The sequence below is a fragment of the Polistes canadensis genome, unplaced genomic scaffold, assembly GCF_001313835.1.
Source record: "Polistes canadensis isolate GaletaPanama2010 unplaced genomic scaffold, ASM131383v1 scaffold_16, whole genome shotgun sequence".
Taxonomy (NCBI): Eukaryota; Metazoa; Arthropoda; class Insecta; order Hymenoptera; family Vespidae; genus Polistes; species Polistes canadensis.
In genome coordinates, this window is record NW_014569563.1 from 811,321 (window position 1) to 830,343 (window position 19,023).

Genomic DNA, 19,023 nt, shown 5'->3' on the forward strand with positions numbered 1-19,023 from the left:
TATTTTCGTATAATGATAGATTTCATTTTTGAGATTATATATTTGTCCTAAGATCTTTCTTATCATATTTCTCGGCCAAGTTTACCTTTGCAACGTCGGGATAATCCTTTAATTCTGTTTACACTGTTTATCCAAATGCTTGGCGCCGTTCAAATTAGATACATGCGTCGTAATGAGCATGAATCAGTTATGAATATTGCAACCTTTGACAGATATTTGCTCACACCTTTGACATCTCAATTTGTCTCGTTTCAAGTCCTTTAATCAGCATTTTTAAACTTCTATTGAAAGCGCATTCGGGGAAATTATACTAATCTCGTAATTAATTTTGATCATCTCCACTGGTCCACGTTGTTTAGTTTCAGAAAAGAAGAAGTTTCAACAAAAAAAAACACACTAATCAAAAGAGAATATTGATGAATATTATAATGCAAAACAGGTAAATTAAAATGAATAATAACGCGTCAATATAGAACGTTTATTATCGATGTCTTCCAAAAGCGTAAATGATTGATGAACCACTGATACTCGTTCATCAAATTAAATGATTATAGTTGCTCAAGTTACTGTGAATTGGTTATTGTTTCATTGTTCCACTGTCGATCTGTTTTTACGAAACTGTCGATAAACGAGACAGTTTGTTAAATGGAAAATTGTACGATTTGGTTGGCGCTAAAAAGAATTGCTATTTTTAACATTTTTCGAACAAAATGACAAATTAAAAGGTTCAATCGAAAAAATCGTAGAAAAAAATACAACTGTCAAGGGGTAACAAATGAATGATCCGAACTTTTAAAAATCAGTTATCTCAAAATCAACATTTAATTCTTAAAATAAAAAGAAATTCACGATAAAAAATATGTATTGTAGTATGACGATAATGAAATCAATGATTCCGGAAATTAAAATTTTTAAAATAATTATCAATTATTTCGAATAATAATAATAATAATAATAATATTTGCAATACATTTAAATATAATTAACCATACGCGTTAGATAAGAATAAAAAGATTTGCTTTCTCGTCACGTGGGGCATTCTTGTTCGAGAGGCTTATTTAAAATTCAAATGGTAGGAGACTTAATTACTTAAAAAAGCTCGGGCTTTCGTCATCCGTGACGCGTGTTCGCAACGTGCCGGCAACGAAACGCAAATCCTGTTATAGCCCATGACTTAACTTGATCAGCACACGAGATATTACTTTCGATCGAGTCGAACTCTCTCTCGGTATCGCAGGAGTTCTCATTTCAAAGCTTTCCATGATTTTCGCAGACTGAAAAGATGCGGCAGATGGACGAACATGGTTCTCTCTCTCTCTCTCTCTCTCTCTCTCTCTCTCCTAAACGTGTTCCGCTTCCTTGCTTTTTTCCTGCAAATAGATATAAAAGAAAAAAAAAAGTTACAAAGTTTATCAGAGATTTGTAGTACACAAAAGTTAATCGATATTTTATTTTATTCTTGTATCTAAAGATCGTTTATTTAAAACTGTTATAATAACCGTTATAATCTATATAATAATATATGTTGTGTTTATAATCTACGAGAAATAAGACAATATAATAAACGCTTGTAGAGAAACATTGATAAATATTTCACGTTTGTGTGTATACACGTTTTGGCGTTTTGGATTAATTTGAAACGCAAATAATGCCATGGTAAATTTAGAAAGCTTTAAACATTGGCTACATATTACATTTATACATAGAGATAGACATACGCACACATATTATTGTCTCATCGTTAAAATAAGAGAACGGATTATATGTTCCATGCAAATATCAATTTCTCTCTGTATCCTATGTCATCCTTTGTCCAAATTATACGCATGATTTAGGTAATATATGTATGCGAATCGAATTTAATAACATACAACCTTTTATATTTATTCAAATCATCGTACGATTATATATATTCAAATATTTCATATTATTTTTTAATTTATTATAATAATAATAATAATATATATACATCACACATAAAAGGTACCTTTTGTATTTCATATTATTTTGGATTTACGTGATCGAATAGTTATTAAATATTATACTAGTATATGATTAGGAATGTTAGATGGGTACGAAATGCTTGATATCACAAGAATAGTAATGACGTATGGATGAGAGGAGGGTTATCACCTCGAGTAATTGATATCGGTTTAGGAACCATTGTCCCAAAACGTAGTAGAGAGGGTCGTTTCTAGTATATGGATGGCAATGGGCACAAGATATACGAGTAATATCTCGCACCATTCCCTTCACCGTTAGAAGGATACGCCCTTCTCTTTCTCAACCTTCTCCACCATTCCATTCGAAGGCGAAAATTCTCAGTCAGTATGTCAAATCCACAATCTATGGAACTTAATATCAAGAATTCCCAGGGTATCGTCGTCGTCGTCCTCATCCTCGTCCTCGTCCTACGTAGATTGCGTTCTTAAAGGAGCTTACGATATAATCCTCGAGTCCGGCGCATAGGAATATCTCGACGGTTAGATATAATATAAGTACATTGGTAGATTAATAAAATGTCCCATTATAAAAGTTCCATGTAGAATACTAATATCGTTCTATCTATATGATGGGAAGGATAGAAGGTGGGGAGGCTTTACTATTTGGAACGTTTACCAAGAATTTCTCTTAATCTTTCCCTTTTTCTACGTTGATTAAGGTGGAATAATCAAATTGTACTCGGTATATATGAAAATTTCTGATACGAATATTTTTCATTATTTTTTTAATAACACTTCTCGTATATATATAATTTAAAAAATTAACGCAATTGTCGTAATTTCGTTATTACGTTTAGTAATAGTTTAATCAATTAACGATTAACTCGAGATTTAATTTTAATCGTTAATTAAGGAATCAAAATTGTATGGGTAGTTGAAATTTCTAAGTGATGGCTAAATTTCGAAAGAAAAGCATTTGCTAGGGTTGATTTTGTCAAGAATTTGGTGCGGCTAATGGCGAACAAAATCTCCGACATAGTTTGATATGCAAATAAGGCTATTGTCATTGTTATTACTTGCATAATTTGTGCTCTTCAGCAGCGTCACGGCCTGTGACGATGGTGGTGGTGGTGGTGGTGAGCTTAAAAGCAACTCGTAAATTCGATGCTCCGTCAGAATGTTCGCCATCTAAATGATAACGACAGGTTACCCGTTTCTCTTACTAAAGAGTATTCCGACTTTACTTAAGATTCCTTGATACTTCCATACACATTCTGAGACGTTTGTTATGGTAACGAATATCTCGTAAATTCTTACCTACCTTGATAATACTATTTGTCTTATTACTTTGGTTAATTTATAATACGTCGTATATTTTATTGCCACTATTTTAATTTGTAAATAAGAAAAAATGAAAAGAAAACGCAGATAATTTCCTTAGCAGCTGCTCGTTTATTATTCCTAAGAATTTACATTTTCAAATAAACTTTATAACTTACACATTTTATGTCATGGTTTGTTAACGGTATAACTTTTAGAAGTATTTCATTGTCAACGAATGGCTATATATTTCCATGTAATGTCAAATTGATTCTTGCATTTAGAGAAAATTAATGAAGAAATCTTTTTAAAACTGTCAACAAAGGAAAACTGTTCGGAAGCATATCTTTGATTGCCGTTTACTCGAATGCATCTTTTGTGTCGTTCAGGATTATACCTATTTAGGTATTTCTTCGGTGCATTTATAGATGCAACTTTTACGTAATCCTAAAACAAAACGTTTTCTTAAACTTATTACTCAAGCATACTATCTTATAAATCCTTACAATGAGAAGACAATTGAATTATTGTAAATATAAATTCAGTTAATAGAATTTTATATAAAATTTGTAATAAATATTAATAATCGTATTAATCGTTTAAAATGATTCGAAGTATCGTCCTTTATGATTATTTTGATCGTAGATTTGAAACGACTTTTGGCTATCTCTGCTCTCGCACGAACATTGAGAAAAGGTTTATGGTAAATATGGTAAATATTTCACGTGTGCTATTAACAATTTATGTCCATGCAAATATCAAAAGGTATTAACACTCGTGAAAATGCACGGTTGTTGGTAGCCACCAATTCGATGAGAATAATCCGGGTAATTCCATAATTGATTTATCGGTCATTATGAAGGTATATAAAACTAACACGTGCATTGAATGGTTTCGTTAATTAAGACAATTTGATAAAACAATATCATGTTTCGTTTAAAGTATTCATTTATTTTGAAAGGAATGTTATTAACAATTCGCTAGAATATTATACGTTAAATTATGAAATCGAAACAAAATTTTTCGTATATTTCAAACTAATTTCAATTTTATTCTTTAAATATTTACAAATTTGTTTGAGTGGTATAATAAAATGTTTTCCTATTTTATATATAATACATTCCTAAAAACGTCTAATTATTTCATGAATTATACGATATATATTTGTGTGAGTACGTTTCTTAATTTATTGATTAACTCGAACACGGATAAGTAGATATTTATTACTTGTAGTTTAGTGATCAGTTATCAACTATATATCGCTACTCAAAGACAATGGCTTCGTTTAAAGAGGATCGGAGTTCTCTAACGAGCCACTTTGGATAACCCACTTCGGACACCCTCCTCACCCCATACGAGGTTTGATAGTATCATTAGGTAGCATGTATTCGACGTTTCCTGGCGCAGCTGGGTTGAATATTACGAGCAATACACGAAATCTAGACGGAGATGTTTCCTTCTGGTTATGGGGTAGAGACATTAAACCACCAAAAGGGTATTCACAAATGTAACACTTTGGACAAGTTTCTTGTTACGTAAGGTAAATAAAATATTTGTGTAAAAAGAAACAAAATAAAATCATAAAAGTATGTTATATGATCAAATGACACGTCAAAAGTTTATAACCGATCATTAAAAGAACATTCGGTACAATTTAATCGTGTATATATTAACAAGATATAAAAATAATTATCTTAAGAATAATTACTATGGCGACTGCAGCAGATGCGAGATGCAATATATTGAGTAAATAGATTAGCTGTCGCATCAAGATCGGAAGCACGGCATGTAACGTGCTTGACATGCGTATAACTAATAGGAAGGCCGAGGAAATTTGACTCCTTTGTACGTGGATTACGTTAGGATCACTGAAAATGATAGACAGCTAGACGAATTAATTGATTCCGGTCTTGACATTAAACAGGTCTCGTCTTATAATAAAATGAAGATTATAAAAAAAAAAAGAATAAGAAAAGAAGACTTTGTATTCCTTATCCTCTCTTGAAAGTATCAAATTTTATTCTTTAACATAATAAAGATCAAATTTACTTATTGTTATTACGACATCGTAGAATATATTGGTTGTTTTATCAACAGAAAATAATAATAATAATCTATTAGCCTTCTCGTTCAATTTTGATCTATTTAAAATAGATATTGTTTTATGCAAATAATATAACATGTGAAATGAGTCAGCATGATATTTTCGATTTCGAAGTATAGCCATTTTACAAATTAAAACATTCATCAAAATTTATATATGCGAGGTAAAAAATTCAAACATCGTAAAAAAAAAAAATAATCCATAAAACGACACAAGCCAAAAATATTTATTTTTTCAAATCTTTTCATTGGATCAATAAAATATTTAGCGAGAGAAAGAGGAAAAGTTAAATATATATATATGTTGTTTTGAATTTTTTATAGAGTGCAATACACAGTAATCGTTTAACGATGATTTACCAAACTTGATTTGATTCGAGTGCACAGTTTCAAAATGTATAGACGTTTCAAATATTATAAAAAAAAAAAGAAAATAATAAAACAAAATTAAAATGAGGACATTCTCCTTATAAATGAGAAAAACTAAAGAAGAAAAGAAAAAAAGTCTGAAGCAATTAAGTCGGAAAATGAAACTGCATGCTCGGTTTAATTGATACAAGAATTAATTTGTCGTGGTTAGTGTGAACGAAGTTTAACTATTAACTGCTTGGATATGTTGAAAGTTCGTCTAATTATAAATATTTTTAAGTTGAGAAATACATTATAATGACTATTACAATATATGTTATACATAAAAATGAAAAAAAAAAGAAGGTAAAATATGTAATACGAATATAAAGAGAAAAATAGATTTGAGGAACATTACATTCGTGGTTGGTCGAGAATTGGACTACGAAGGAAAAACAAATGTGATATTTTGTTGACGAATGCAGTTTTTCAGGGTTAAATCGAACATCGAACGCAATCGAGCTGAATTGTTTTCATCGAATAAGTAAAGTAAAAAGAGTAAAAATAAAGGAAAGACGTTCACAGTTTAATCAGATTCCTCTTTCTTCTTCTTCTTCTTTATTCAATCTATTCGCGCAATGGGTATCCACTTATTCTTTATTAAATGAGCTCTCCTAAATGTTTTAACGCGAATGCCATTCGCGAGGGTAGGTAAATAAATTTGATTCGATTCACTCGTTTAATTATCTTCCACTTCACGTTACACAAACTAACTAGCTATCTTAGTTTTCTTATCCCCCCCTCTTCTCCTACCTCGCGCTTTATTTTCTCACTTTTTCTTTTTTCTTGTCGAGATTACACCGTTCTTCCCTTTTATAAATACTCCAACGATAACGCGCGTTCTTTTCTTTTTTTTTTTTTTTTAAGGGAAAGTTATGGGCTTTTCTTTTAGTTCAAGAGATTCATTAACAACAGGGACCTTTCCGTTTAATGGGGGAAAAAAGAAAATAGAGGGAACGTGTAAATGTTGTATGCAATATAATCTGTATTTAAAATAATAATTCATTATTAAATATGTTTTTTTTGTTACTTATACGTTTTTCCGTTTATATTGTACTAAACGATATGTTTAAAATAGCAGCGATTCATTGCTATATTTGAAACATTTAAAATCATTAAAAGATAAAGAAAAATGGACGGTTCGTATGTAAGTTATGATAAACCAAACATATGCTTTGCGAACAAAATTAATCGTGCAAAATAAATATTCGTGTTTACATATTTCTTACATCAACGTTCTATTACGTACTTTCACGAACAAAAAGTAATAAATTATTTTCTAGCTCATTTAAATTCACGCGTCAGATGGGAGGAGTAAAGGGGGGGGGGGCAAAGAAAAGAATATAACGTTGTTGGAGATGTCATTAAAAGAAAAGTTTTTCCGTCTTACCATATTTTATGCTTTTGAATTTAATTGTGCGTGCGGGGCTAGAATTCTCAACGATAAAATCGTGAATAAAGAAAGAACAGATGAAAGAGAGCGAATGCTTTACAAAAAGCTCCCAGGTTCTTCCCTTTTTTTTTAATTTTTAGATTAGCTCTCGTGTAGAGAAAGCACTTCCCATAGTAGGAATCATTTTTTTTGTTCAATAGACACAAAATTCAATGAGCTTTTAAAAATTATATCTCGTATGGTACGTAAATTGATCAACAACGATTCAATGGAGAAAAAAAGAAATAGAAAAATAGTTAAATATTTGTTCTTACGTGAAATATAATATATATGCGTTAGATAGAATTAATAAAAAAATAAATAAATAGAAATTCGAGAGAATAAGGGGAAGAATATATTACTAGAATATATTAATGAAATATCGTGGGGAAAAAAAAAATATATATTCAACGTTGATAGTCAAAATTTTGTTTTTATAACGAAAAATAAAAGAGAAAGCATAAAAGAAAACTATCATTAAAGTATTCAACGTTGAATACAATAGGAAAGCGTATAAACCGTATTGGCGAATCAATCGTATGAAATTTAATGCTCTGTTTGTGACGATATAACGTTCAACACCGATCTGCAAATTGGTCTTTACCGGAGGTTCACGCGTCATGCTAATAACCTACGATCGTGTTTACGTTTCGTTACCGCCTATCTTCCTGTGCTTGCCTTGTATCCCTCTGATCCTGGTGCTTCCTAGGGATAATTAATTTCAATTCAGATATTATCTTGATGTATACTCGCGACAATGGGTAGTTGAGTTGAAAATTTTCTTTCGCGTTTTTAATCTGGAATTAATTACTTAATATTTTTTCTTCTATATATTATTGGATTTCTTAAAATGATCGTAATTTTACTAAAAAACAATTGATCAGAAATAAACTACACATATACACTATTATTATCATTTTTATTAAAGATGAAATTTGTAATATGTTTATAAAAAATACACATGAATTATTAATATTAATTAAATAGAATAATAATAGAGAAGAAGAAGAAGAAGAAGAAGAAGAAGAATTAAATAGTAAAAAGTTAATATATATTATTAAACATTAATTATATAAATCTATAATTGCTTTGTTTTCATCACGTACATATTTACTTATTTACTCGTTGCATTCAACGCAAACTTTCATAAGTTATAATTTTTATTGCCCCGTATTTACGCAGACGGGTGTTGGGGAAGGGTTGGGGGGGGGGGTATAAATCGGTAAAGAGATTTTTTACAAGTGAAAAAAAGTTTCTCCGTAAGATTTTGACGCGACGTGGCTTGGCCACCTCTTTGAGGTGTATATATAAGACTTCGAGGGAAGCTTAATTGGTTAGCACGGGGCTTCCGACATCCATCGAGCTTTAAATTTGAAAGTAACTTCTTAGTTTTAGAAACGAAGAAAAATAAAGCGATCCGGTAACGGTGCCGGGGAAGAACTTTTGCTTTATTCTTCAAACAGCTGACGAAAAGTTTCTGCTGAAATAAAACGCAAGACCCCACTCGTATTTACAAAAGAATTTGTAACGGAGCTTATATTTTATTACCTAAGATTAATATATTTAAGAAGACACGTGTAACATAATTTGTATGTTGCAAACGATGTTAAAATAAATTTCTATTTGATTAGTTTGATGTTGTTTTAAATGACTGGGATACATTTTACATTTCGAAATGATAATTAATTTATTACGAATTATTATTATATGCGTTTAAAAAATATGAAAGTATTTTTGGGGGGACAATCATTTTGCGAGATAAAGGGATAAAGAAAAAAAAATGTTTTTTCTTCGAGTAAAGTAGTAACAAACGAAGAATAGTATATGCGTATAGGAATCTTCGCGAATCGTAGGAAAGAGCAGGTGCATTGTCAGAGTTGCAAGCTCACCCAGAAACCACTAACAGCCGTGGAATTCATCCACCCTACGAGCCAAAACTACTCGAGTGTATCGCGATATATCCTACGCATTAGTATGTTCGAACATCGAAATCGTTTATTATACTGAGATAATGTGCATTAGCTATCGAGTTGCCCCGAATTCTGTTATCATATGCATCTTTGAAATTTTTCAATTATCAATTAAAGTATCGCAGTAATTTACAAAGTTTTTTCTTTAGCACGATTTAATTAACGGACGACAAATACGTCACTGACATTATTATTATTATTAAAAAAAAAAAGAAAAAAAGGATATCGCGTCGCGGGGTTTGTAGAAAAAAACATTATTTATATTTGAAAATAATATCCGTTGAATTTTAACTGTCACCGAGATCCTTTTTATTTTCAACTATTTTATTCATACGAGATATTTAAAAATAGTATATCGTAATAAAAAAAAAAAAAAATGAATAATAATATTCGAAACAAAATTCATTCAAATTTTCTCGTTTTAATTATTAACGTACGTTAAATAATATCCTAAATCTATAATTAATTTTCAATATATAAGAAATTGTTTTCCTTAGTTACTAGCGAATTGAAATTCTTATTTAATTATTAATCACTTGTTAATCGATTCGCAACGTAACATACAATAGCGGTACGCAGTGATTGAATAAATAAAGAGAGTGAGATGAATGAAGAGAAGGAAAAGAAGAAGAAGAAGAAGAAGAAGAGGAGGAGGAGATGGAAACAACTGTGGGGTTTGTCTAGGTAGGTGCAGCTTCGTTGCATCTATAGACCTTTCCCCTTCTCTGAACTCAACCGACCAGCCATGTTTGCCCTTTGTGCTCGTAACTATTCGAATGCCCCCTGTGGCAAAGGCCGTTTGTCTTACCTCTTGTTTGCTTTTACCATTAGGCAATCAAATTATCACGCTTCTCTCGAGATTGCCGAGTACTCGAGAGTAAGAGGAAGCTCCTCTAGTATAGTGCCGATAGCACCGAGGCCACGCTGCCAGAGGCCACTTTACGTTCACCGGAAGTCGAAGAAACACGTACAAGCTTAGTTTACTACAAAAGCTAGCTAAAACCTGGTAGAAAACGTCTACGAAAAGATCTATATCGTGTTGTATATTTTTACTTAAATCTTTCATAATTTTCATGACGAGATCAATAAATTATTATATAATTAACAATCACATTAAATATATTTATGTATTTCACTTGTCAATCTTTTTCTGTTAAAATCGTAATTCTTAAATTAATTAATTCTTTTATTTAATTATTATTATTATTATTATTATCTCTCTCGAAAATATAAAAATACGAATTAATTGATATTATATTTTGGACTCGAGATCTCGTTTCAAATTTCGTATAAAATATTCAATTAAAAATCATTATTATTAACTAATCACAATTTAATTTGATTTTTTTTTTCGAGGATAATAACGATATCGATATCATAGAATTCACCGTAGGAAGACCCTAGAAACATTATAGTCGACCCTGTATCATAACTCTTCTCATGTCGAGTCTAAAGTCTTCGTTGAAAGTTTTGTAAGTTCCGGCGGGTTAGTGTGACAAGGTAAGACGAAACTTTTCCGATGGTCGTCGATGCGCCTCAGGGACCTTCAGGAAATCCCTTTTTCCGCGTTTTACCGAAGAACTCCTTTTGCCAGTCGATGACAAAGCTCGTTTTCGATGTTGAATGGGAGACCAGTCGTAAAACAATGAGTCTCGGTTGTATACAACAGAAGAGAAAGAGTGTGTATGTGTGTATAAAAGAAAGAGAGAGAGAGAGAGAGAGAGAGAGAGAGAATAAGAGAAAAGAGAATAAAAGAGTGAGGAGGGTGAAGTGGTGGAAGGAGGGGGGGGGGTGAAAGAGAGAGCATGAATTTCCGTGAGATGGTAGACGATGGTGGTGGCTAGCGATGCTGTTAGTGATGGAAATGTTCGTATCGAGAAATCGAGTTTGTGAGAGATGTGTGTGAGAGAGAGAGAGAGAGAGAGAGAGAGATGGGCGGGCTAGAGTGATTGTGCGTACATCATTTATTGTTGTCAGTACACAATAATCCTATTTCCTGTTCGGCGACGATTAATCATCGGGAAGAGTTTGCGCGATCACTTGTGCTGTTTCGAATCTATTTTTCTCTCCCTCTTTCTATCTCTATTGTTCTTTCCCTCCCTCTCTCTCTGTCATTTTATCCTTTTTCTCGTTCTCGTTCTCATCCTCTCTCTCTCTCTCTCTCTCTCACTCTCTCTTTCGTTCTTTCGTTCTTTCTTTATCTACTTTATTTTTTTGTAATTTTTTGTCTATTCGCACCCCCTCATCGATACGACAAAAGTATTATATCACAAATGACCATGTGTCGATTGTTTCAATAGTTTACAACTTGAATACTTGAAAAGCCCGCATCGAACGTGCTTCTAAAGCTCCTATTCTGCTATACGACTTCTTTCTATTCATCGTTTTATCATCCATAGCCCAAGAAGACGGACTTGTTTATTCAACGTCGGTTTTCATCATGTTATATATATATATATATATGTGTGTGTGTGTACCTCTTGCCGAATAGATTTTCAAGGATTGAGGTCGCTACGTTTTCCAAGTCAAAATATGCATTCTTTCGGGTCGGTATTGTGAAACGGAGAATGTGTATTCCCCCTCTAAGAGAAACTTGTATTCGTTGGATTTGATACCGATATTAATTCGATCGATCTTAGGAACGATTAAATTTTGTATTTTAAATGAGAGAGAATTTTTATTCGATCGTAATGTTATAACGGAATATCTTTCAATGGTATCAAAATAAAACCGGAAGAGAAAGAGTGAGAGAGTTGAACAAACACTTATTCCAGAAAGAGATAGAGAAGAAAGAGAATTGGACTTGGCACAGTTTCCAAAGCATTTGCATGTTCATTATCAATAATGGTTGATGATATTCCTTTTGTACGTATCAAACGAACTATTTATCGATCTATAATTATTAGTTCGTACCAAAGAAAAGAAACAATCAATCTTTCTAACTGTATGTGTATCCGTATAGTTGTTTTGTTTTATCTTTCATTTATTATACCATGAATATTTGATAGTTAATTTACTTTCAATGCCAAAATCTTGGTGTTTTTTTTTTCCTTTTCTTTTCTTTATTATTTAGCAAATACGGTGCCAGGATAAATAGCTATCACGATATTTTAGTCAGTATTAGACTCAAACTACTACTACTACTACTACACACACATACACACAGTATATATACGTAAGCATACGGTCAAATTTGCATTGCTTAACGTCGAGTAATAATATCTCTTCGGATATATAACTTTTCTATTGTCTATCCTTAACTTCTCGACATTGCGTGGAAACGACGACACCCCGTACTATTTCTGTTGAAGGAAAACTAACTTGTGTCTGCACTCTCTCTATTTCTCTCTCTCTCTCAAGAAGAAATGTTAACGCATTAAACTGAGAAACGTGAAAACGAGTAACTCAGCATGATATTCTTGTGTACTCTATGAAACGTATACGCGAAGTTAAACGCATCCTTATCTTTGTTCTGAAAGATAATTATAGTACTATTAAATTATTATTTTTTTAATCATAATCATACACACATTACGTTTGAGTTTATATTAATTAATCTAATTTTGAAATAATCAATAAATTACTCAATATCGAGCCAGTACGTACGTAACCGTCAATTCAAATTGGAAATATTTTTATGACCAGATCTTTTTCTCTTCGCGAGTGCAAATTTAAAAGCAATTTTGTTTCGAGAGAAAGTATCTTTTATATATATATATATATATTTCCGAAACACAATTTATCCGTATCTATATATATTTATCGTGATATCTTTGTATAACAATATGTGATATAACAAAATATATTCGAACGTATTTATATTATATTTTTATTTTACTCGTTCTACGAGCAAAGGTTTATATAGAAAATACCGAGGGGAACCATCGTGAGTTCGATTTTATTTTTTATTTCTTTTTAAATATAGGACCTCATTGAAGGATTTTTAATTGCGGTACTCGATAGAAAATTTATGAAAATAAAGTGAGAGAGAGAGAGACATCGACGAATTGTCGAATGTTAATTAGTGCTCCTCACGACAATACGCTTCAAAACTTTTTCTCATCGAAATTCGTGTTTACGAGTTTACAATTATTCTCGCAGTACTCTTTACTCGTAGTACCACTGACTACTCGAATTGCCGATTTTATCGATCGTTAAATGAACTCTTATCTATAAAAGGAACTCTTATATACCTATATATATATATATATATATATATATATATATATATATATATATATAGGTATTTTATATATATATAAAAGCCCGAGGAGTTTTAGTAATCGTCAATAATAAGAATGAAAAGGAACGACTAGATATATACGTACGAAACGTGCCAACTCTGCCAAAACGTTCATGATCGATACTTTAAGATAGGTATTGGCATGAAACGAAGTGAATCTTTTTTCTTTCATACACACAGATAGACACACATACGTTCTATCTCTTTCTCTTTTTCTCTATAGCTCGCGATGCGATGCGATGCGGTGGTACAATCCCTGAGAGGAAATGCGTCGTTTTCCACCCAGTGGTTTTCAAATTTATCCGATTGTTGTAAATCAATGAAAGGATCGTTTTCACGAGACAGCGAGCTGAATAATTGACTCGCGTTGATCACCTGATATACTTTCAATCATCGACTATTCGTATCATCGGGGATAAATAATGCGTCAAAGTGTGATAGGGTGGGAGGGGGAGTTGGGGAGAGAAATTGTTTCGCGGCTTTACTAATCAATCGAAAAGGAGGCCTTTCTCTCCTATTTTGACGGTGAATCACCGAAGAGAAGATCTTGCTAATGCGTGCATGTGTGTGTTTTTCCAGAAAGAGAGAGAGAGAGAGATTGAGAAAGCAGCAAAAGTCGAAGATGTATTGATCTTTCGATTGTATTGCCACCACCGTACGGGTAATCGTGCCGGAGTCAATAATCCGTGATCCGCTCAGCTTGGGAACCGCTTTGCCTCAACGTGTAATTGGGATCAGTGCTTATCTGTTGGCGCACACCAGGGCTCAACCCTCTCTCCCTCTCCCTCTCTCTCTCTCTCTCTCTCTCTCTCTCTCTCTCTCACTCCCTTATACCAAGAGACCCCCACCTAAATTCTGCGCCAGAGAGTATTACCTACGCAATACAGACGCAATACCAAGCCTGCACTTACTCTTGCCATGTTAGGAGTAAGATTATGCGTAATCGAGTTAGAGATATCCATCATGTGAATCGTTTTAGGATGATATTAAATCTCTATGATTAGAAAGCGTATTATTAGCTAAGGATCGTTTTATTCATAAATAAATCAGTATATATATATCTTGTTGTATTTTTTTTATTATTAATTAACAGTCGTTGTTATCCTTTCTTGACAAAAGATAAAAGAAAAGTAGATATATTGTTGCGTGTATTTATATTTAATAATAATAAAGTATGATAATTAGTGAATATCGTGTATGTACTGTTTTATATTCTCTCATTAATATAACGATTACGTTATCCAAATCACCAGTTAAAAGCTAGGTATATATATAGTTTAATTTCCCTAAATTCCAATAACAAGTACAACTCTAATTCATGTCAAAGAGATATCTCTCTCTCGGTAATATCGTGATAGACTTGAATGACATGATCAAACAAGACTATTACATTCGTTAATAATCTCAATTAGCGAATACGAGAAATGATCGATAGTACCTATATCGAATAATATCATTATTGATTACGTTAATTTAACGTTGAAATTGTTTAATCGAACGACAACGTCATTGTGTTTCAGATTTGCCGACCTTTAACAAGTCAATTTCAAATGTGACAGTCGCGGTGGGCCGAGAAGCTGTACTTGCCTGTGTCGTTTCGAATCTTTCTGGTTTCAAGGTAAATTAAGTTTAACTTAAAAGTACAAACTATTATTCTTTTAACAATGATTTTCTATCGTATAATAATAAGCCTTTTATATAATAAATTTAACAACGTGTCTCACACCTACTCTCTCCTACTTTTCATTACATCACTTTTCCATCTTATTTTATGGGAAAAATCTTCCTTACATGCTGCAAACCTGTGATCGATGAGACACCTGATATTAGAAAGTCGCGTCTGATCGTATCAAATCTTTTTAATCATTTTCAAACATTATACCAGCAGCCAGATGTTTGTCCTCCTAACGGTAAATTGTTACACGAATCAAATGATATATTTTCATTTGTTTTTTCAATGAAATATTTTCGCTTTCTAATTCATCGAATTATTCGATCATTTGAAATTGGGAATGAACGAATGGAAAATAAGGTAAGGCTGTGAGAAGGAATCATTTAATTTCGATTATTAAACAATGTCAAATATCTATTTCTATAATTCGCAACGTGTTCTTTGTTAACAATTACATTATTATATTTTCGATAGCAAAAATAAACTCATTATTCGATTATTATCTAAATTATGAAAAGATATAAATTCGTATTTATTCAATTTTATTATTATTCTTCCATTCTCACAAAGAGGGAATAATTGTACTCTCAATCGAAAACAAATGTTCTTATTCTTTTTAATAACGAATTTAAATATCTCGATTATATATTATTATTATATTATTCGTAATTGAAATTCAATAATATCTGACCTGCTCTCTCTCTTTCCCCTTTTTTCTTTTGTGTACATAGTATATAAATATATACGAGCTATTTGTAGTAATATTCGGAAAAAAAAAAGACAAGTAAAAGAAGAAAAAAATATCACTAAATCATACAATCCCGAATACAGAAAGTTAGCCGATGCGAAATATGGAGATCTGGGCTACGGTTTGATAAACAAAGTTTAATTTAACTGTGGACGGTTTTTGTGATTACAAGTTAAAATAAACTTTATTGACGTAGCCGGTGTATTCATCGGCACGACGAAGGTGGAAACAGGAAAGTGCTCGCGAATAGTAGTAGTCTCCTCTATCGTATGACAAACATCGTTCATGACAGTTCCATAAAACCTACCAGTGAATTAAAGTTCCTTCATCTGGCGATAACGATTTTTCATTCTCACGATAGCGTCTCTCGTTTTTCATTCTACTTTCATTCTTCTATCTGGCAAAAGGAGGTTTATTTTACCTCAGGACTCTGAACAATGCTGATGTACGGGAGGAAACCTTGTTAGAACGTCTAATTGCGTTCCTCTTTACTTGCGTGCAAACCAACTGTTCGACATTCTTTTTTCTTCTTTATTTTTTCAAATTTTATTTTGGCTTATATTTTTCTTTTTTTTTCTTTATTATTTTTTTTTTTTTTATATATATAATATTATACAAGCGCGATAGGATAATTAAATTTATTTTTTTCTCTTTTAATTTCAACGTAACGTCAAGTTGCAAGACAACGCGTTTCCTTGAGAATGATAATACAACGACAACAATAATGTTGATTAAAATAAAAGAAAAGAAGAAGAAGAGAAAAATTTCGTTGGAAAAATATCAAATAAAAAGGTTGGATAATATGAGATAAATTCCCCACTCCCTCTTCTATTTGATCGTAAATCTCTTTCATCATATTTCGAATGTAACTGGTTTTACCAAAAAAATAACAACAATATTCCTCTCGACACACAATAGAGAGAATAGCGGCGATTCGGAATTTTTCAAAAAAAATAAAAATAAAAATCTCTCACCATATAATGGATCGTTTTGATCACGCGACGAGGTTAACCTCCTCCCCTTCCCATCCCTCTCCCTCTTCCGTCTATCCTAGTTAATCCCGACCGTTCTTCACTGTTATCAAATCGTTGTTCCGTCCCTTGTCCCGTTCTCGTTGAAATCTCTAAATCCCAAAAGGCTGAGAGGCTGAAAATTTTAAGTCTTCGGATCGTGAGAACGACGAAGGAACTACGAAGACTGAAGGGCGGGGATGGGGGGGGGTGAGGGTAGGGTACGCGTGCCGTACTTTTGTCCCTTCGCTTATTTTACATTTCGATTGTAAATGGCAAAAGTACTCGTTGTGGGAGGATTTTCTTTGGCCGAAGGAGAGTAAGAGAAATAGAAAAAAAAAATAGAAAAAATAGAAAGAGAGGGAGAGAGAGAGTACAACAAGAGAAAAAGGAAAAGAAACGAAAGGGAAGGTATGAGTAAAAAAGACGTTGAAAAGACGTTTGCAAAGCTTCTAAAGCAGCATGGACTTTGTGTTACTGTGAGTAAAATTTTGGAAGTAGTCGAGGATCGTGTTGAAACAGGAAACGAGAACTATGGTTGCTAGTAGAAGGATAAAGATAAAAGATGAGAAGAAGAAGAAGAAGAAAAAGAAATAAGTGGTAGGTGCTGAGGAGTGAAAGGATAGTAGGAAAATGTTTTCTACGTAAAAAAAAAAAGAAAAAAGAGAAAAAGATGTGGAAAGATAAAGAGACGGACGAAAAGACAACAAAAATAATGAAAATAAATATAAAACAGGTTTCTGGATGTGAATTTTTTAGTTGACATAGACTTTTAGCTTAAGTACGTCAGTTTACTAGTCTAGATATACGACTAACTCAGAACTATTCCTCGTCAAGTTCTTCTCCTACTTTCTCGTTTTCTCTACTCCTACCAACTCCCACCCCTACCCTTATTTCACTGTTCTCATACTTTTCATCTTATGTTTGAGCCAGTGGGCCAACTTCATTGGCAGTTTATTTCCTAACGAGTCGAAACGATACTTGAACAAGTTATGGTAGTAGTTAGTCGTAGAGAGAGAGAGAGAGAGAGTGACAGAGAGAGTGTCGCAAAAGTTCACAATTCAAACTCATTAAGAATTTATTGATGTTAGGTAATCTGCGGTTAATCGTCGTCCCTGTCCGACTGTAATAACTTTGTAAAGGTTTTCTTTTTTTAATCGAAATTTTTATAACAAGAAAGAGAGAGAGATGTATATATCTGAAAAACATTATCAAACTCTTGATTAAACTTCAGATTTATATTATATACGAATTATCGATATTATTCGGTTTCTGGTGTAGAAATTATTCTAACCAATTTCGATCATTTTCAACAATTATTGTGTTCGTTAATTATCGAAAGTAATTATACACAATTTCGACGATCCTTTTTTTTTTTAGCACTTTCAAATTTAAACTCATATCTATGGAATTTAATACTACAAAGTTAATTTTATCGAATATAAAGTATGTTATACTTATTATTGGAATTTAATCAGGATATTATAGATAACATTTATCTTCCATTAATTATCTATATTTGAGACGAGTATTAATTATTGTTAACATATTTGTATTATCGTGTTCTTGTCGGACATCATATCCCGGGCTTAAAATATATAAGATTACAGTATGTTAGTAAGGGCTAAAGCAAGAACGATGCATTAGGCTTCCTGATGCTGAGCTTAATGGTATCTTTAATTAAAGCAGCAAATATAATGGAGTATAACGAATTAAGTGAAAATATTTTCTACTCGGATGAGTCCGTGTTTTCAATGAATGAATTTTTATTTTTTTATTTTGTTATTCATATATATATATATATTATAATTAATAATTAAATATTATTAGTTTTATATAAAAGGTGCCAATCAATTCTTTAACTTAAACATATTCCTCGAAATAAATTTTCAAAAATTTTACAAAATGATATCTCTTATTAACCAATCAAAAATAATTCAAAATGCAGTAACAATTTGAAAAAATTTGTTAAGATTTATTACAACGAAATTTTATTATATATTTTGCAATAATGTTTTCGTTCGTGTTTTGCATGTTCAGGAACTTTCTAAAAGATAGTACCGCGAATTGTTTTCCTTGGATATAATCCTGCGAAGGGATATCTTCCTCAGGGGCAAGTTCCCAGTGTCCTGTTGTTTATGTTTCCGGGCCTTATCGTTAAGACGTAGTCAGTA

At 32.1% G+C, this 19,023-nt stretch overlaps 1 protein-coding gene across 2 annotated transcripts in view; it reads left to right on the plus strand.

Annotated features, from left to right (window-relative positions):
* LOC106793641 (neurotrimin-like) overlaps nucleotides 1-19,023 on the plus strand; it is a 126,537-nt gene that overhangs the window by 63,884 nt on the left and 43,630 nt on the right. For both annotated transcript variants that reach the window (XM_014760759.1, XM_014760757.1), the window contains one exon: nucleotides 14,940-15,037. In XM_014760759.1, the coding sequence (XP_014616245.1) occupies nucleotides 14,940-15,037 (98 nt within the window). The remainder of the gene's footprint in view (nucleotides 1-14,939; nucleotides 15,038-19,023) is intronic.